Source organism: Anguilla rostrata, chromosome 12 (genome assembly GCF_018555375.3).
Source record: "Anguilla rostrata isolate EN2019 chromosome 12, ASM1855537v3, whole genome shotgun sequence".
In the NCBI taxonomy this organism is placed as follows: Eukaryota; Metazoa; Chordata; class Actinopteri; order Anguilliformes; family Anguillidae; genus Anguilla; species Anguilla rostrata.
In genome coordinates this window covers 10,506,722-10,526,679 of record NC_057944.1, presented here as the reverse complement: position 1 = coordinate 10,526,679, position 19,958 = coordinate 10,506,722, and the positions used below count along the sequence as shown (strand labels likewise).

Genomic DNA, 19,958 nt, shown 5'->3' with positions numbered 1-19,958 from the left:
TAATCATGTTCTTTTATGTTATATCATTGCTTTTGATATGAGATGGGTCAGTATTATTCAGATGCATCAAAATGTATGCCTGTGTGTAAGTCTGTATCTAGTGATGAATAATAGGTTTTATTAATACATATTTTAGGAAGGCATCTTCTTTGTTGACATAAAAGCACAATAAATTGGCAGTATTTCTTAGGTAGGGAAGCTCAGCATTTTTAGCTGCCTGGCAGTAGTAAGCCATAGTCTAAGGGGCAGTGACTAAGCAATATTGGCACCATACTTTAACTATTATTTTTAGCATTGTCATTGTAAGCAGTATCAATGTCACATTGTGGTATTTTTTTTTCTTCCTCCTCTTCCACCTTCTTTTTTATTTGCATTTTAATCTGGGAGAGAGAGAGAGAGAGAGAGAGAGAGAGAGAGAGAGGTGTTTTGCCCACAAGTTTACTGCAGCCTTTGTCACCTCAGCACTGCCCCCTACTGGCTGAGAATCAAACATTACAATGCCAATGTGGATTATCATCCTACTTGGACAAAAAGTTTAATCATGAAACGTTCAGGAAATAGAGGACTTTATTAAACTTAGTATGATTTCTTAAATTGTCATTACAAAACAGGCACAATGAAAATGTAAGAAGCACATAGGCAGTAAAACACCATGTTGTGAAAAGTATCTACTTTAAAAAAAAAGTGACTGTGTTCGCTGATCTTTGATCTGACCTAAATCTGTTGGATGTACTGCAAACTGAACTCTCTGTTAATGTCCAGCTGATTATGAGTAGTTCTGTACATTTCTCATAGTTGTAATTATGTTGGATATGTTATATTAAGGGATGTATATAAAGTTGTCTGCATAGTTTAGTACTGTCTAGGTCTTTGCTCTTCACTGCTATTATTCTGACCTTGTATCGAACAACTGTGTTATGCTTCCCGGCATCCCCCTCCAGTTGTTTATCGAGCATCTTTCAAATGAATTCATTTTCTGACTAATGATTTTTAAAAATAATTGAGAATGTGGTTTGTATTGGCAGTAAATGTGAACAGTATTTGGTCTTGATGGCAGCATAAGTGTTAGATGTAGATGTAGTCACAGCACATACATGGCAATGGAACAGTTGGATATAATTGCAGCAATATAATGTGCAGTGGTGAGATCCACAAACACAATAAGGGTGAACTGAAATGAAAGAAATCCTTGCATTTTCAATTCTACTGGCTCTGCATGAAGTAGCAGGTGTGATCACACAGTAAGTGGGTGTGTGTGGGTGGAGGCTGCAGGCTGTTGACCGCTTGTGAATGCAGTAACACCATCTGCTTACAGTCGATGAGCAAAAAGTCCATCGCATTTCTGAAGAGGCAAAAGGGTCCACAGCCTCCTTTTTAGCACGTCTATATTCCAAATGGTCAACCAGAGGTCACAGATTCACATTGAGGATACATTATCGCATGCAGTAATTTCAGCACGATGGATATGGAAATGGAGACAATTATTATGGTTTTTACACAATCAAATGAATACACATGATTGAACGGTTAAAAACTATGGGGAAAGTATTATTATAAAATAATCATAAGTCAGTAGGCTCGCCATGGTAGGATCATAAAATTTATTTATGATGTATTTTAAAGGTATGCTTTTTTCTATAAATTATGTTAACACGGTGCAAGTCATTTTCGTCCATGTTTCTACGGGCAAAACTTGCTTCTCCCGTAGTTGTTCGCGCCTAGTACCCCTGCTATTCCTCCGCTCTGGAAAGAAAACGGTTAAACTGGTTTAGACTCCGCCCATATCGGTTCCCAGACGCTGACGCTGCAGCAGGTGATAAATCCAGTGCACAGACTCTGGCCATCTCCTCGGTTTTCTGAAGAAGAGGGTGGGGTCGTGTTCGTGCGCTATCACCCCTTGATCAGTATTGCTGTGCGGAGTGTTTGAATAAGTGAAACGCATCTTTCTATGCTCAACTGCCTTTCTGAAATAAGCCGGACATAAAGTGTAATGAAGCGGACGATTCTTCTATACCTGTTGTTTTTTTGCCATTCACTATGGATTAATATTCTCCGTCCTGAGATTCAACACTGATATTTATCTATTTCACACAGGATTTGCGAGGCCCGCGCACATCTGAACGTGGAGTACAATTTGATCGTGTAACTGGTCAATAATTTCGCTGGTCATAGGTTTAAAATACGTTTGGTTTATTTTAGTGTTTCGCATTCATTTATTTTTGCATACGAAACATTTAAATCCTCGTATTTGAACATGGCATGGCCCTGCATCACCAGGGCTTGCTGCATTAACCGCTTTTGGAGCGACTTGGACAAAGCTGACATTGCAGTACCTTTGGTTTTCACGAAGTATTCCGATGTTGCTGAAGTGCAGCGCCTCCATTTGCAGCCACAACCAAAACAACCGCATCCCCAGGCATGGGCCAGCGCGGTCGCCATAGAAACGCAGCCTTCCCACAGGCAACATGAGGCTATAGCTCGGGCTCCACCCGCGACCGGGGCTGCTGCTAGGGCTGTTCGAGAACCAACCGGCGCATCTGTGATGCGCCAGGATTTCAAAGCTTGGAAAGTGCGACCGGAACCCAGTTTCAAACCCAAAAACGAGTATCACCGTTCGGAGACCCCTTTTAACAACGAAACGCAGTATCAGAAGGATTTCAAGCCGTGGCCGATCCCACGACGGGGAGACCACCCGTGGATTCCCAAACCTAGCCCCAGCCCCAGCCCCAGCCGGAGTAAACAGCCTCCGCGGCCCAAGTCTGCTCCCGTGCAGACAGAGGATGACAGCGGTGTGGAGAAAAGTGTGATCGCTGACAAGGTGCAAGAGAAGGACACGAAGAAGCTTGTGAAGAAAGACAAAGTAGCCGAGAGGAGGGTGAGCATCAAAATAGAGCTACCAGAACCTGGAGGTGTCGCTGTGGAGGGTAAAGGACGAGCGGCTGCAGACGCACTAAACCGACAGATCAAGAATGATGTTGCTGCCGGGAGCTCATACAGGTATGTATTTATTAAACTACGTCTGTTTTACGCGATGGCGCTATTACAGTGTATTTAACGCATTGAACCAGTTTGGAAATATTGCAAGCTGCTTGTTAAAACAAAGTAAGCTCGAAACTGCAGTGTTTGAAGTGCCATGTAGTATAGGTCAAAATAAGCTATTTGCGTGTAGGTAACATACATCTTTATCCTATGTTTATTAAAAAAGGGATTGAAAACTACAGAGCTGTCCCTAGTCTTTTGGGGCCCTTGGCAAAAAAAATAATTGGGGAGGCCACTCCAAAGCTCCTGCTGTCATAGGAAGGTGAGAGAATGCGGCCCTGGACAAGAAGGCGGGGCCCTAGGTGCTGTGCCTGATCTGCCAAGTGGGATGGACGGCTCTGGGAAACTATCAAATTCTCTTTTGCTGTGGTAACCTGAAGAGGAGACGTGATTGGAAGGGAATTCAAGGCATGGCATATCAGTCAGTCAAGCAAGCAACCAATCAATAAACCTCTTTTCCTTCATCGTGTCACTTGTTTTACTTGACCACAGTGAGTCAGGGCCTTTGTGAACTGTGCAGAGCATTATCCAAACCCTGTATTGCTTCAACTGCTCATCACGAGTGTCTAAGTGTAGTGGAGCTGCTGGCTTAGAAATATGTTTGAAAGCCAAAGCTATTCACTGTGCCTGATGGGAGTCTGGGTTTTCCTATGATAAGAAACTTTATAACGGAGCAGTACATTAGATATGCAGTCAGTACTGAATTGATGAAATTGGTTTTGATGTTGTGCATTCTTACTTTTGTATGGAATGGATAGATGTGCGAACGATTGGAAATGAGTTGTATTATTGCTTATAATGGGGGAGGGTGTATGGGGATGGAGGCAAAACTCAAGGCAGTTGTAAATGGTGGGTTTGTCTTGTGGGCAGTGTATGTGGGCAGCTAGCATGGTGGGTGCATGCGGGAGGTGACAGTTGTCTGCCCAGTGATGTAATGAAGTCTAAGGCGGATACACACAAACCTTTGTGTTGGGTATAGAACAACTCCAGTGGGGCAGTTGGAACTGCAGTGACTTGCGTGCATGTAGGTCTGATGTAAGAGAAAGCAGTCAGCTGTTATCTGACTTAATCTTTTTGCACACTGCAAAAATATTGGGTACCTAAGATGGGGATCTGGAATTCAAAGGGGTGGAGTAAGGGAATTTTACATTTACTCATTTTGCAGATGCTCTTATCCAGAGTGAAGTAAAGCATAAGCTAATGCAAGTAAGCAATTCTTTCTAGTCCTGGAAAAAGGTTGAGACCTATGATAAGGTTAACGACTTATTGCCATAAAATAATCCTGCATACATAATAACATCTGGTCAGGAATTAGGATTTAGCCTATACATTGAGCCAGTTGCAGACTACCATGAGTCGGTCTGGTCATTGCAGGTAGCTCTTTACTCCACTAGAGGGCAGTGATGAAAAGGGGGGGAATCCAGGATCCACTGCCTCACTGGTTAGTAATTACAGTTAGCATTATACTGTATATAGTGTCAGTAGCATTATATATCAGTGAGCAGAGAACCCATGCAAGTCTGTAGGGTTGTATGTTGGGTTATGGTAGAGAGGGGTTGCACTCTTGAACTCCTAGAAAGCAAGGTCTATAATTCACTGCATTCTACAGTCTATAACCAGTAGTGATCAGGAAGTCTTAGGAAGTGGTGCACTGTAAAATAGCCCAGACCAGGGGCACTGTCTTCTCTCTGTTACATAACCATGTTGTGTACATTTGATTTCTGTGTGCTTCAGCTTTTTCTGTCAAGTACCTGTTTTTTCAAGTCCTTGATAAAAATTGGCATGCTATATGAGTTGGTTCCTGGTGATAAGTGCAATGTTGGCAGTCTCAGTGTTCCAGTACCGTATTGCCGCAGAAGTATTATTTCAGAATCGATGGAAACCACACATTTATTTCTGCCCTTGGGCACATGACGTAAGTAACAACCCTTATATCTCTACATTCTGCAATGGCTGCCATTTGAAAGAGCTGTAATAGAAACGCACATCATCAGTTGTATAGGCTATAACTTTTCTCTCCCGGTTATGCATCAGGTTTTGAATCGTCAGAAAAGGATTTAATTAAGTTTCCTGGAAAATGTTACTGTTTGTTATTACAGTGCAATCTTGGAGTTCCCGTTCATTCATTTAAAAAATGTTTTCAAGTACAGTATCCTTGATGCATTAATTCATCAGATTGTTTGTTACTCTGAGTACTCTGTTGAAAATGTCTGTGTAAAGCCAGCCATTTCTGTATGCTGCTTCATCTAATTCCTACGCTGTGCGGTACTACAGTGGTGTGTTACAGTGGCTCATAAAGTAAAACTTGACAGATGCAGCACCGGTTGGTTATTTGTGTGTCCCTCTAAGTGCCTTGGTGTATACAGTCCTCAAGGCAAAGCTCATATAGATGTTGATCTGTCAGAAAGTTATTTTCAAAGGAACAGGTCACATTATAGTCCCGTTTTACTGGAGCTTTTCTAGCCTTTCTCCATAGACTGTGAAACATTTTCTTAATGGGAAGATTGGTTGGTTTCCTGCTGGCTCATCGTGATATGCTGCGATTCTGACATTGGGGCAGAGATTGTCATAGATGGGCATATTCGCAGTGCAGTATTGATTTTTTTTTCTCAACCCTCATTCTGCTTTTATAGCATTACTGAATCGATACAGTCCCTCACATGAGCTATAAAGGGACTCGGATTGCAACAATATTAGCACTACCCCCCCACCCCCCACCATCACCCCCCCCATATGCTATTGCTTATTTGTTTTTACCGGGGTTACATACATGCTTTACATTTCCGTATTGTCCATTTAGAAAAGCTGTGATTTCACATTCACTGCTAAAAATTGCCCCGCCCAAAATACCAACCAAAAACCTTCCACAAAGAAGTCCAGCTTCATACCCTGTGCGATGATACGAAACCAGTGAAATATGAAATGATGTTTTGGGAGCAGAGAGAGACGGAAGGAGAGTTAAAACTGGTTAACTGGTTGTAAACGCGAGGTTGTTCGAAATGTGGTTTTGGCTGTGTTGTAGGAGACTCCTACTATGTAGAGAGAAGGGAACAGCATGAATTATTGAAAGCCTTGTGTACTCATCCAAGAGAAATGTCGTCGAAGTGCCCTTCTTCCGTGGTTCCTGCCTTCTGTTTATGTGCATGTCCTTTGTCTTCATTTCTACGCAACCGTGTTTTTGCAAAACAATGAGGAATTTTACTGGGAACAGCTCTAGCCATTTTGAGCAGATATCAAATAATGTTGTCTTCCTTATTTACAGTGTTCTTCCATTTCAAATCAATGAATACTAAAATCTTCTGAGTCATTTTGTTATAACTGCAAGGAAACAGGGTGTTTCTAAAACAAAAATCCATTTTGAAGTGTAATGCAGGTTTACGGAATAATAACATGGGATTATTTGTTTTGCATTCGTTCCAGTGAAGCATTAATGCAAATCGGGTAATTTGGTATTGTTTTCAGGAACGAGTTCAGAGCCTACAAAGACGTGAATCCGGTGAAGCCCATCAAGGCCAAGTCCCAGTACAAGCCACTGACGGGAGAGAAGCCCAGCCTGGAGACCAGCTACAGCGCCACCTACAGAGGGGAGCAAGTGAAGCAGCAGCCCGCGGACAACAAAGCGCTGGACCGTCGGAGGATACGCAGCCTGTACAGCGAGCCCGGGAAAGAGCTCAGCAAGGTAGGAACGCCGCAGCGCAGCCTGTACAGCGAGCCCGGGAAAGAGCTCAGCAAGGTAGGAACGCCGCAGCGCAGCCTGTACAGACGAGCCCGGGAAAGAGCTCAGCAAGGTAGGAACGCCGCAACGCAGCCTGTACAGCGAGCCCGGGAAAGAGCTCAGCAAGGTAGGAACGCCGCAACGCAGCCTGTACAGCAAGCCCGGGAAAGAGCTCAGCAAGGTAGGAACGCCGCAACGCAGCCTGTACAGACGAGCCCGGGAAAGAGCTCAGCAAGGTAGGAACGCCGCAACGCAGCCTGTACAGCGAGCCCGGGAAGAGCTCAGCAAGGTAGGAACGCCGCAAACGCAGCCTGTACAGCGGCCCGGAAAGAGATCTCAAGGTAGGAGACGCGCAGCGCAGCCTGTACAGACGAGCCCGGGAAAGAGCTCAGCAAGGTAGGAACGCCGCAACGCAGCCTGTACAGCGAGCCCGGGTAAGAGCTCAGCAAGGTAGGAACGCCGCGATGAAGCCTGGCGCACAGAATTATGGGATCATACCGCGTGGCATCCAGGATTTGCAACCAGGAAATTCTTTCATATCTCGCTGTAGGCATGAAACAGGCATGTGCTGTGATCATGTGCTCGTATTTTTTACTGCCAGGCCTATCATGTATGCACTCAAATAATGAATCATTCTGAATGTGACTTGTCTTTTACAGTAAACTGAAATTCACACACTCACACCCCCCCCCCAAGACCCCCCACCCCACAAAAAACATCTGTTTTAATCCCCCCCCCCCCCCCCTCTCTAAACACTGACAGATTAAAAACAGAGGAGGTAAAGTTACATTTTGTCCGGATGTAATAAATAGGACATGGAAAAATAGATGTTCAAGTTAAAAACATCACATTGGGAAAACCAGAAATATCATGTGGGTTTTGTCACAAGGAATACTCTAGATATGCTACATATGTGCAATATATTTTCAGTATTAATATATTGTACTCTTGCTTAGCTTGTGTACACATGAATTTATGACTAGATCCTGAAAAGAGGTACGGTTGGTTAAAAGCTGGAATTCCAGCAACCCATTTTCGTCACCCAGTAAGTTTAAAAATGACCTCTGCTTTTGCCTTCTCAGGTTGAGAGGCCAAACACACCACGCTCAAAACCAAAAAAGACAACGGCGACAACTGACCGCAGCAAACAAGCGAAGAAGTCCAAAGATAAACAGGTCTCCTCGGTCCGAGGTGCCAAGAAAAAGGCTCCTGTGACTACCGTTGAGGCCAGGCCAGAGGAGGGCAACAAGGAGAAAAGCAAAGAGACGAACAACAAACTAGCAGAGGCAAAGGAGTAAAGTCATGTTCCTCGGGGGATTTTTGCAGGGGTTATGGGGGGTGGGGGGTGGATTCAGACTAAATTAGAGGGCTTTTATCCCCTTGTCCAGTGTCTGTCTCAATCAGCTTTTGTTTTCCATGCATCTAGTCTGTGCTTTGCGGGTCTGTGAGCACCAAGTTGTGGCTGTCATTTTCCCCGTCTCTCAGCTTTGCGTCATTCCCCCACACCTCATTGAGGGGAGTGCGTGCATCTGTCACTGCATCCACCCCTTCCGCCGTTCATCGATTCCTGTCTCTGCTCCAGGTTTCCATGGTGACACACCCACTCGTGTAGGCGGCAGACCCTTCTGTTAGGAAACTAGTTTTGCACAGAGCTGCCGGCACACATATCTGTATGGTTGTCTTAACTACAGCCACACAGATCATTTTCTTGAATTTGCTGATGTTTTGTAAAGGTAAAAGCGGTAATGAAGGTGCTTTAAAATTTGCATTAATTTCAAAAGGTTTCACGCATCATAATTCTGGATCCTGAATTTGGGGAGATTCCCCAGTAGAGGAGCAGATGCTCAGTGCGCAGTACGGTATCGCAGGAGTGTCCTGATCTTTTCATTTGTGTCCTGCACTAATCTTTAGGAGTGATAAGTTGGTTTGACAAAATTTCTGCTTTTGATACTTTATTTATTTATTTATTTTTACCCATTATTCCCATTACCTTAATACCTCCAGGTGTTATATTTCAAATATTTAGCATAAAAATTCAAACCGCGCCCATTCCACAAAGTATTTCAGGCTGTACTGTTGTTACCTCCATTTTCTGGACCTTGACTGATTTAATTGTTGTAAAGCTCACTCAATTATTGTTTGACATAATAGAGGAAAAATGGTTTCCTCAGTTTGGTTGCCAAGAGACTACAACAAGTTACTGTAATACAATTACCAGTTATTGGATGTAAAGCTGTTGTTTGCGAATAGCACTAGAGCAGTGTGTTCTCCTTGCAGTACCAAATGCAAAGGAAAAGAGGAAAAGAATTGTTTAAAAGTGTAGCAATATTAATTTATTAATCCATGCATTATGATTATAAGTAAGATTAACATTTAAATACAGGACTGATTGATTGACAAACTAAAGATCAGTTTCCCATATTATGCAGTCATTGGAAGCAGCCAGTTGATGCTGAAAGAAAGGCCAGGTAGAGGACTACAGCTAACAGCATGTAAGTATTTGCCAGTTCTTTCCTTATGTTCAGCATATGTGCAGCTCAAGCCATTCCTTATTTCGATTCAGTGGACAGGCGTACAGTATGCAAGACCATACTGGATATGGATGTAAGGCGGATGGAATAATGTGGAATATTTGCCAGAGTTTTAATGTAGTTATTCTAATGTGAGATTTTGAAAAGGAAGTTGTTATGAAAATGATGTCACTAGCATTTGCTTTTTTGCTCATTCTTTCTGGAGGCCTAATTTGATAGGGAAATATAGGACACACAATAGTTTTAGTGATCTAGTACTTTTATACTGTTGCTGTAGTAACCCTGTTACGTTACACAAAGGAGGACCGGTCTTTTTGTTTTAATAGTTTTTCTTCATGTTTTCTTCAACTATTGTTTTTATTATGTGTTTAAAAGTTCTAATGGTGCAGCAGTACTATAAGCTGAAACATGGTTGCATTTTGTCCTATTTCATGTAAATCACCTGCACGTGCTCTCTCTCTCTCTCGATCTTTATCTTGCCTCTTTCATCAGCTAAAGCCGATGGACTTTCCTGGAAATTGCATGTATAGTGTTGGAGGAAGGTTTTGAAAGCGTTTCACTTGTAGTTGTTAAAGCAACAGACAAACAAACAAAAAAATTCAGTCTTAAATTTACCCAGAATTTGCCTATAGTTGCTATTGAATCCAGTTCACTGCTGTAGAACTCTCGCCACTTAGACAGTATAATCTTGGCATATGTATTATCTTTCTTTGTAAATGATGTGTGTAACTGTTTCAGATGTGATTAGCCTGCCTCTGAACTGCCGTGACAGGACAGGAGTGTGTGGTATAAGACTTTCCTTGCTTTCAGTGACACCCCACCTAATATGCTACTCACCTCACCCCCCCATCTAATCTCATCTGTCTCGTATACAAATACAACTTCTCCTTCTCTAACCTGGCAGTGTGTGTCTCCTGGTGGTGCCAGCCAACCGGGAGTAAGTGTTGCCCTTCATTATGAGTCCCCTCGCTGATGTTCTGTAGCGTTTGCTTGGTGCCGTTATCCCAGGTTGGACGCACCATGTGCTGAGCACGTCACCCTTCGGTGCTATCTCTCTCATGCTATAGGTCTGAAGAAAGCGAACGAGAAAAAAAGGAAATGGTAAAAAATGTTGGGTGTGTGGGGGGAACCGTAGAAGGACATGTATTAAAGGTATGATTTGATTGTGACGTGTTTGTGTTCTCTGCTTGCTCTTATTGAAATTATTAATAAATGCAAAAAGGAGACCAAAAGAAAAAAACGTGTCATTTTTTTCTTAAATGAAGGTTATGGACGGTGTGTATGTCATCATTTTGTCCAAGCCAGAGTGGAAATAATAACAGGACCCTTAAATAAAGAGCTAAAAGCCTCCTTCTAAAAGCTAAAATGCTTTGTGGATGTTCAGAAAGTCAATGTTAGAATAGGGACGTGCAAATGTAATTTACAGGAACTAATATAATTTTTTAAAAAGGTATATTTATTTAAAGGACTGTACATAAACTGCTCCAATATGCACATAAAGTAAATGTTACAAGGATGGCCAGTCATTGGATTTTACAGTGAACTTCGGAGATGAGACTCAACCAAAGTGGGGTGTTTTTATTTACAAAAGTGGCCCCAACTATTATACAACCATTTATATACATATATAAAACAAAAGAATCAACACATGAAGTATACCCATTCAATTACGCGCACCACTGTCAGCCACTTTACTGACAGCAAATGACCTGCTTACTCTAGATTATCCAGACTATACCATTTCCATACAATATTCAGTTATCTCAGAAGAAATGGTAATATGTATTTTTACACATGGAAATCATTATACATATATTATCAGTTGCTACTTTATATCTAATAAGCACATATCTAATTGGGTGTGAGAAAATACTGCGAATACACTTAATGGTCTCCCCCGTCTAAATTAGCCAATTCTTCTTTTCCAGCGCTTCCAAGAAAATTGCACAGAATTGTCACGTCCGGATGACGTAATTCAAGTTTGAATATGAAACAAACGGAACAAACAATGGTTAGTAGCTAACTCCTAACGTTGCGTTTATTGAACATGGTATGCTAAAATAAATCAGTTTAATGTTTGAAACCAGATGTGGATGTTTAAGTGATTTGCAGTTTATTATGGTGGTGAACATCCCTTCCTACCTCCCTGTAGTCTCTAATTCACTATGTAAGCTTAGGTTTGTAGCTAGGTAAGCTGTTTATCTTAGTTTATTTTAGTTATTGCACTCCTGCCTACTTATTAGTTGTATTATTTGAATAGACTGCTTGGTTGCTGCTTTTGTTTGTGTTGATCAGATTAACCTACAGGGTCCAAGTTAAACTACTTGGTCGCTCCATGCACTTGGAACTGTAGGCTACGTCCCCCTAGGGTTTTCAACACACTTGTTCCTGGTTATGGTTATACACTTTGTTGTCGCTCTGGATAAGAGCGTCTGCCAAATGCCTGTAATATTATGTAACGGATTTATAGTAGCGAATGTGACAAACTGGCAAACATAAATGGTGCGCACTGCATTTATGGAAGCGGAGTACTCGCACAAAACTGCTACCATAGCTGGGAGCCAATTGGTAATCTACCAGATGAGCTACACTTCCCCTGCAGGATGAAGTCCAGTCTCCTGCTTGGATTTTTGGTCACAGCTAACTATTCACAGCCCACAACTGAAGTATGATATCTTAGCAATGGGGTTTTTTTAAATAAAGGAAATAACCACAAATTAATAGTAAGACTGAATATTTTGATTGGATACTTGGTAATGTTTTACTTAACGATTCTTTGAGTTAATAGCTTAGTATGAAATACTCTTACTGGCTTGATGTATGGGAAAGATGCTTCAGTGTGCCTCAGTGTTGCTAGATAATGAAATGAAGGGGAAGAAATTACTGCTACTCATTTTGGATATTAATTTTTTATCTGGACATAAAATTCTGAGGCTGTAATGTTTGCTCGGGTAAATGAGATGTGTCGGCTGTGTTGGGCTAGCCACAGCAAGAGAAAGTGACTTTGGTGCACTGTTTCTTCCTACACCACTCTCCCATCGCTCACCAATATTACAATCACATTTGACAGGAAGTAAATGTCTCAGGTCAGAGGTGCGACAGTCGTCTTTTCTGCAGCGTTGTTACTTGAAATCCCATACTTGCTTAATTGGAAGAAAAACTTGGCAATTGGCAAATTACAAACTGTGCTTTTTCTCATTATCTCTATATAAACCTACCTGTGAAAATAAAGTGTGTGGCTACCTGGAGGACATGCAGGGAAGAAGGTTTGGTTCATATGAGGCTTATATTGAATGAGTCAATGAAATTAGTTAGTAATGACACTTCTCTGGCATAGAAGCAGCTTTTTTCTCCATTTCATCCCCTGTGTACTTCAGATTAAACTCGGAGGAGAGTATTAAGTTGACTTTGTGAAAAAATAACCTGACTTTTACAAAAGGTTGGCCAAAGTGAGGGTACAGTACTTTTCTCTGATCAGGAACTCACTTATCCTGATTTTTATTTTTTGACTTTAATAATTCATCTTCTGGGAGAGCATTACATTCGGGAAAGCCTTATAAAATATTGAATGCCCGTAAGGAAATTGCAGCAGAAAAAGTCAAACCAAGCAAAGGCAGTATCCCCATTTTGAAGAATTTTCTGGTTTAGTAGTAGCTCTAGAACCTATGGCCTGCCACAGTATTTCCCAGTATGAAACACTATCTGCCTTATGGCGTGGATAACACGGTCATGGTTTAATTGGCATCTAGGCCTACAGAAAATTAATTCATTTTTTAAAAATAGCTTAATTCATTGCCATTGTTATTGGAATGATTCATAGACAAATACAGATGTGATTAGTACCCCAAGTGTTATAATTTTACTTACGCCCTTGCTCAGGGGTATGGCTGAAAATGATGCTTTCCTTTGACTTTCTAAGAAAAACACTGACTTATTATCATAAAACATTGTTTTAACACCCTTTGATATTAAGATGTATTCACAGGACACTGTATTCTTACAAAATGCAGCATTTAATTTATGAAAAAAGCTTAAATATGTAACAGTACAAAAATATAATGTAGAGTAGATGCAGGAGCACATTTACATTACCTGTATCCTTCACATCAAAAGTATTCTACTATGAAACAGATGAGAAAATGTATTCTCATAGTAATATAAACTTGAATCAATGAGTGAAGTTATCGCTCCAATGAGTACCTGTACTGTAATATCTTATATTATTGTGATTATATTTCAAAGTGCAAGGACGTTAATGTGCATCCCAGAGAAAAAAATAATGATAAAGTGCATAATAGAAAAACAAAGGGAAGTTAGTCATTGAGAAAAATGTCTTGTGCATTACATGTATGCATGACAATGGCTCTATTTTCTGTAAAAAATTAAGCTTCAGCTGAGATGGGTGTGTTCCAGTTAGTTAAACACAACTGCAAAGGTTCTCTCCATAACTGCAATACTAATCATTATTAACTAATGTAATATGCAAATAAATGATGGATATGCCCATAGGCACTCTGTATGAAATCACTCTTGACCTGAATCTTGCCTCAGTGTCTTTCATTATACATAAATGCTCTGAAAGGAAGTACCGGCATGATTGGACGACATAACAGCAATGGAAGCACACAAGCGTTAACCACTCAGGATAAAATGCCTCAGATTGTTGATGCGGTTCTGTAGTCCTAATTCTTAATTCTGAAGCAATTTCATAGTCTGTGCAGAATGGATATTGTTTTTTTTTATCGGGAGGATGAAGTTAGAATGAGATCACTGAAATACAGAAACATGAGGTCCAGGGCAGCTCCAGCATTACAGTCTCATCGTTATCTCTGCTCCATGTTCCCCATGTGATCACAATTCCAATACAGACCGTTTTCATTCCCCTTCATTTTGGCATAGACACCGAATCTTACAGTGATTTCCCTGTCATATATATGGAATGATGTGGAACAAACTGAGTAAAAAAATAAACTACAGAGCATTGTGTCCCTATTTTCCCTTTTCTGCCCTGAAAGCAAAATCGTTTTTTTAACAATGGCTTCATACATCTCAATCCCTGAAATTTGTATACACAAAATGTGAGCTACACATCCTGACAAATATAGTTCCCAAAAGTGCTGACTAGAACGGGGTCTCCGCTGTCGTTAGTTTTCCGGAGTTTGTATGAATTGGAGCAATTCAACCTCCTCCGCAGAGCAAAGGCTAAGCCAGCGAACACTATTAGCAGCAGGGCAGCCCCCAGTAGAACTCCAGTAACAATGGTCGCAACTCGCCAGCCTTCCCCAGAGTTCTCTTCTGCAGGAAGTTCTGCAAAGAAAAAGGAAGCCATCCTGTCAGCATATTCAACATTATCTACAAATCATTCATTCATTCATATGAGCAGGCATTCAACACATCCAACTGAAAAGTTCCTTGACCTCGATAACATCATTTTCAAGAGATTACTACAATAAAAAATATATACATTTTTAGCCAAAGTTGATATTCGTGCTAAACTATAGCCTTGATTACAGTACTAACAGTACTTGTTACTTTGGAATAGCCCTGTGTGTGCCTTGAGTAGCAGTTTTGATCTGACATGTACCTTCCAGGGTTACCAAAGCAAGTTTGTCCAGATTTGCATGGACAACGTCCTGTAGGGCTGTTTCCAAGGTTGGCACATTCAGGTGGCTGCCGCCATTAAAGCCAAACACCATCTGGACCACCACGCTTCCTTTTTTGAACCCCACAACTGTCAGGTCAAAGGACTCGTCCAACAGCAAGGTTCTCATTTTGTTAATAACCTGAAAAAAATGCATATACAAACATATTACCACCTCTGCCTGAGATCTTATGAAAATATATACCTTCATGAAAACACTTACTTTTTCTTGATGAAACAATTTAATTATTGTACATTGACAAGTCTAATGGCGAAATGATTTATATTTTATAACCGGTGCTGTAAAGTATTACTGTAGTATCATAGTTAAATAACGTAGATCATTCTATTGCCTTGCATGCATGCCTTGTCAATGTAGAATATGACATTTGATAACTGTACAATCTCACTCACGGTAATGGTAAAATTTGTTGAAACACTGATCCAGTCTTGACTTTCAGTGTTGTAAAGGGCAGGACTGAATAGCCATGATTTTAATTCCACTGTAGCCTTGAACAGGTTCTTGCCTGTGGATGTAGAGCCAAGGTAATAATATAAATATATAGTCTTCAGAATAAGTTCTCATTATTTTATTCAGTCAATTAACAAAAGCGGAAGTTTCAAAATATATTGTAAATAGGTACATAGTCACATTGTTTTCACTGAGTGATGTAGCTTTTGTGTAATGTTTTTCTTTTTTTGTGATGTAATAATTAATGGATAAAAACAATATGAGTTTATCACTAGTACTTACGAGAACAAACAGACTGTGGCCGAAGGCATGTATTGCTGGGTGAACACAAATTGGTTTCTTCTCTGAAACAGTCAAAAGGCTCTGAAGATGGAACATTTAGGGAAGTCAAGTATTACTTCATTAAATATATCAGACACTTCATCTTAATCCCTCCATTTTAATAATCTTGTCTCTTTAGGCATGTTCAAAGCAATGATCAATGTTTGTGTAACTGAAGAGTGTTACCTGCTTTTCCTAAGCTGGATCTACTATTATATTGTTTGTCTGCTCTGTGTATTCCCAATATTTATTTTTCAGTTTTTTAAAAACAGTAGCTTTGTAATGGTGTGCTGTCTTGGCCAGGTCTCCCTCAAAAAAGAGATATTAATCTCAAAGGAATTTCCTGGTTAAATAAAGGAAAAAAAGACTAAAACTTGATGTTACCATGGGGATGGGGGTGTTTTTGTGCTTTACCTCTGCATAGCTTCCCAGGGTTTGAAGGGTTAACATCTATGAGGCCAGTGTAGCATTGGCATCCATATGTGCCAGAATGAATGACCGTGCACTCAGCAAGAGAGGAACACACGCCTTCACAGTTATCTTTCCCTGGATGAAGTGCAGACAACTGGTCAAACCACATAGCTTTAATTTGGCCCTGCTCATACTGTAAAATTTCTATACTACTCTTAACATGCATTTAAAAAAACTAACTCTGCTACTTAACATGCATTACAAACAACTGTGCTACTATTCTTTGTGCAAATAGTTGTATAACTGACTGTACTTATTGCTTAAATTTGTTCAGTATTGCCTACTGTATGAGATAAACAATGTTTTTTTTCCTGTTTTCTTTAATATTGTAAGAGTGTTTTTCCTCTAGATTGTCTCAGATAAAGTTGTATGTCGTTTTGAAAATGAACACAAACTTAATCCACATTCCAGAATATAGGCCTATTCAAGCAGTAAGAGCAGTCACTGACATCACTGTTCTCTAGCCATTAAACTTATTATATTCATTTTCATTCATTCTTTTCTTTTTACCACTTGTGGTTTGGCGAGATGTTGGAGAGATTGTTATCAAAGCTTGTTCTGAAAACACAGAAACAGATCGTGGCATCACTAGTTGTACCTTTGTGAAATTTTTCAAGATTAATTAAGTATTCACAGTGTTGGCACCTATTAGAAGGAAACCCATATCAAACTGTGAAACAAGAAATATAATTAAAAAAAAAAAAAGAAATCCACTTTTTAAAATATCATATTGAAAACATTTTGTGTTTTCTGATATGGCATTTCATAAATAACTGTCCCTTTTAATGTAGATATTACCTATTAAACAGACGTGTGAAATGTTGCCTTTGTTCTCGGCCTTTTATTTTACCATAACATTTTTGTTGTGACGTCCAGAAAAACTGAGCAAAGCAGAGGGCAGGTGAGTTGCTTTCTTACTTTGGCAGTCAGTTCCAGGTAAACTTGGGTTCTGGTCTACGAAATCTGCCTTACACCTGCATGTGTATGAAGGCCCAACTTTTGTGCAAATACCATTTTCCGAGCACAAATCACTACTTCTTTGACAAGCATCTGCCTCTGAAATGAACCAGGAAAATTGTGTCAATTACTAGCGGGAAATGCTAGTTTCAATCATGAAAATAAAAAGAGCTGTCAAGTAAATTAAATGTCACACTATAATAGGCATTCCATTAAGGATACTATCCAGTGATCATGTTCAAGGTAGACCTACCTCTGATGGTTGTTTGGTCCAAATCAACTTTAAGTGTAGACATGTTCAAGGCATTAATAATATTTTTTTCTACAGTGGATGTCTGCAGATCAATCTTGACATTTGTCAATAAATCAAATTCAATAATCACACTTCCTCTGCGGATTTTTGTCACCACAACCCTCATGTTATTTTCTTTAATTAAATCCTGGTAATCTCTGGGAAGGTTTTTTGTGATCTAAAACAGTAGGGTAGAAAAAAGATATTTCCAGATAAAGATAAACATACAGATGAAACACCTATAATGCTACTTAACACTGAATGGAAAGAAAAACTTTACCTCCTCTTTGAAATGTGAGACAAGGGTTTGAAATTGTGGGCTTGAATGGTTGTCGTATTCGGGAAGAAACTCAATGTCTGGAATTCTGGTGGATGACTCGTATATATTTGCAGCTAGAGAAAGAAAGTTTAATTTGTAGGAAAAGGTACAGACATTTATTTTACCACAGATGACCACTTGCTATTTTCCTGTATCGTACCAAAGTAAAAGCTTGGTATTGTATAGCAGTAAAACTCCAGGGAAAACATTTTTGCCTATCTACAACAGGAGTGTCAAATTGAGGTCTCGAAGTGTTCGCAAGCTTAGCCCTTGGAAACGAGGTGTTAACCTTTAAATTCATTATTCAAGTACTGGAACATACCAAAAAACTAGCAGACACTACAGTCCTCCATGACAAGAATCAGACAGTCCAGGTATACACAAACTACACCTTGAAGGATATTTAGTTAGATATAAAGCATGCTTAATTTGCATACATTGAGAAAAATTATGTGAAGTACATACCTGTGGTAATATTTCTCTTAATTTCTTCCTTATTACTACAAGAAAAATATTCTATGGTGACCGTATATGTTACTCCCGGGAGCAGATCAGTAAATTGTGCTTTCTTCACAGTTGACACATTTGTGACTTCGCTTGTGTTGGGACCCTGTTTGAGCTTCACGACGTACTTCATCTCTGGTCTAAGGTTGTCACCATTCCAACTCACACTAATCTCCTTGCTATCAAGTCCTTCAATCCTGATATGAGTTACTCTGCTGCCCTCTAGAAAATAAAAGAATGACAACAAATAATACAGCATGAAAATATTGTTTTCTTTTAGTTTCAGCAAAAATTCAATGACAAGACTAAATGTATGAAAGATGACTTACTGTACATTCAAATAGCATGCAGACAGTTTTAAACAGAGATTATGACTACATTTCCCCAACTGATTTCAAGGGAAAGAGACACAGCACTCCTCCAGATGGTGCCTTGGAAAGTGATTTCTCCGATTTATTATCAAAAATATTTTTTTAAACCAGTGAACAGGTTTGTGCAATTGTATTTTAGTTCTGGTAGCATTTGGCTGAGTGATTCTGTATGTGGAAACCTGATCAATTTTCAAAAAACAAAGCAACAGGCAATGACAACCCCCCACTACATTAAAATGAGCAGATTAGCAGTTTTTTGTTTTGTACTGTAAATTATATTTCAGAGTTATTTAATTTAATGAGTTAATGTGTAAGACAACGCTACTTCACTGATGGGGTTTTCAGACATAAATGGTTATTTTCCAAACCATAATCCAAAGGTTAAAATAGATCAGAATAGTTTGATTCTACATTCAAAATAACTTGAAAAACAAATGCACAGGTTAATATATGTTTTACTAAGTATGGTCCCCTCAATGCCAACTTAATAATACTGCATATTGCAAAATGGAAATGAAAACATGAATCTGTTATAAGCAGCAGAAAAAAACTTACCACATAATGTAGTAGAAGCAACAGTTGTTTTCTTAGTTGTGACACGAGCTGATGTGCTAGATGTTCCTGTAGTTCCTTTTGTGGTAACTGCAGGAGTGGTTTTTGATAGAGATGTGGAACTAACAGTTCTAAAAATAGTAGTCAAAGCTCCCACTGTTGTAGCCGAGGGTTTGTTGGTTTTGGACGAAGAAATAGGCATTCCTTTTGTGGTATAGCTGGATGAGCTTGCTGAACTGATGACAGTGGCTTTCGAGTTTTGGTCTGTACTGGGGACAAAATTAGCTCGTGTTGATGCTGATGTAAGGGTTGACTCTGGCTGCTTTGTGAAATTAACTTTCCCGAAGTGAGATGTTTTAACTGCGAGACATTTGGAAAAAATTTTTAATTTTAATGGGAAATTTTCAATAAATCACCAGGGGGAAAAGGGGTTTTCTTGCGGGGGGAAAATAAATGGGGGAAAATTTAAATGTTTTCAGTTTTTAAAAGTGTAAACTGGGAAGGGCGTTTTTTTTTTTCACTTGTGGGGGGTTTGTGGATTGGCCCCTTTTTTGGTTTGTGGTTTATTTTATTCGCGTGGGGTAATTTAAATACAGAAGTTGTGAAAAATTGGGGGGTGAAGTTCAGGTGATTTAAATTTTCGGGGTTTTCATTTTTTCTTCGCTTTTTTTCCCCTTTTTCAAAATTTCAAAAGGAAAAGTCTTCTTTTTTTGTAACGAAAGGGGAAAAGTTAAAGGGAGTTTCTGCTGTTGGAAGATTTCAATGTAGAGTTT

General features: G+C 39.8%; 2 protein-coding genes across 2 annotated transcripts; one reads left to right on the top strand and one right to left on the bottom strand.

Moving 5' to 3' along the window:
• The first annotated feature begins 1,812 nt into the window (after positions 1 to 1,812).
• On the top strand, positions 1,813 to 10,525 carry LOC135236965 (microtubule-associated protein 6 homolog). The gene is made up of 3 exons (XM_064303618.1): positions 1,813 to 2,997; positions 6,502 to 6,718; positions 7,837 to 10,525. The coding sequence occupies exons 1-3, from the start codon at positions 2,255 to 2,257 to the stop codon at positions 8,050 to 8,052; spliced, it is 1,176 nt and encodes a 391-aa protein (XP_064159688.1). The 5' UTR covers positions 1,813 to 2,254; the 3' UTR covers positions 8,053 to 10,525.
• Positions 10,526 to 13,279: 2,754 nt separating this feature from the next.
• LOC135236962 (uncharacterized) lies at positions 13,280 to 19,518 on the bottom strand. Its single transcript, XM_064303613.1, has 11 exons — positions 19,189 to 19,518; positions 18,224 to 18,484; positions 17,720 to 17,832; positions 17,401 to 17,617; positions 17,109 to 17,246; positions 16,701 to 16,748; positions 16,134 to 16,265; positions 15,681 to 15,761; positions 15,341 to 15,453; positions 14,870 to 15,068; positions 13,280 to 14,592 (listed from the first exon to the last, which is right to left on the bottom strand). The coding sequence occupies exons 1-11, from the start codon at positions 19,385 to 19,387 to the stop codon at positions 14,369 to 14,371; spliced, it is 1,725 nt and encodes a 574-aa protein (XP_064159683.1). The 5' UTR covers positions 19,388 to 19,518; the 3' UTR covers positions 13,280 to 14,368.
• Positions 19,519 to 19,958: the final 440 nt, after the last annotated feature.

Excerpts from the sequence above, each read along its gene's own strand:
- LOC135236962 (XM_064303613.1), bottom strand. The coding sequence starts at position 19,387 with ATGCCTATTTCTTCGTCCAAAACCAACAAACCCTCGGCTACAACAGTG. Across the intron at positions 15,762-16,133 it reads CCCTGGGAAGCTATGCAGAG|AGCCTTTTGACTGTTTCAGA; the intron begins GTAAAGCACAAA and ends TTCCATCTTCAG. Across the intron at positions 14,593-14,869 it reads TGCTTTGGTAACCCTGGAAG|AACTTCCTGCAGAAGAGAAC; the intron begins GTACATGTCAGA and ends TTTTCTTTGCAG.
- LOC135236965 (XM_064303618.1), top strand. The coding sequence starts at position 2,255 with ATGGCATGGCCCTGCATCACCAGGGCTTGCTGCATTAACCGCTTTTGG. Across the intron at positions 2,998-6,501 it reads GCTGCCGGGAGCTCATACAG|GAACGAGTTCAGAGCCTACA; the intron begins GTATGTATTTAT and ends TATTGTTTTCAG. Across the intron at positions 6,719-7,836 it reads CCGGGAAAGAGCTCAGCAAG|GTTGAGAGGCCAAACACACC; the intron begins GTAGGAACGCCG and ends TTGCCTTCTCAG.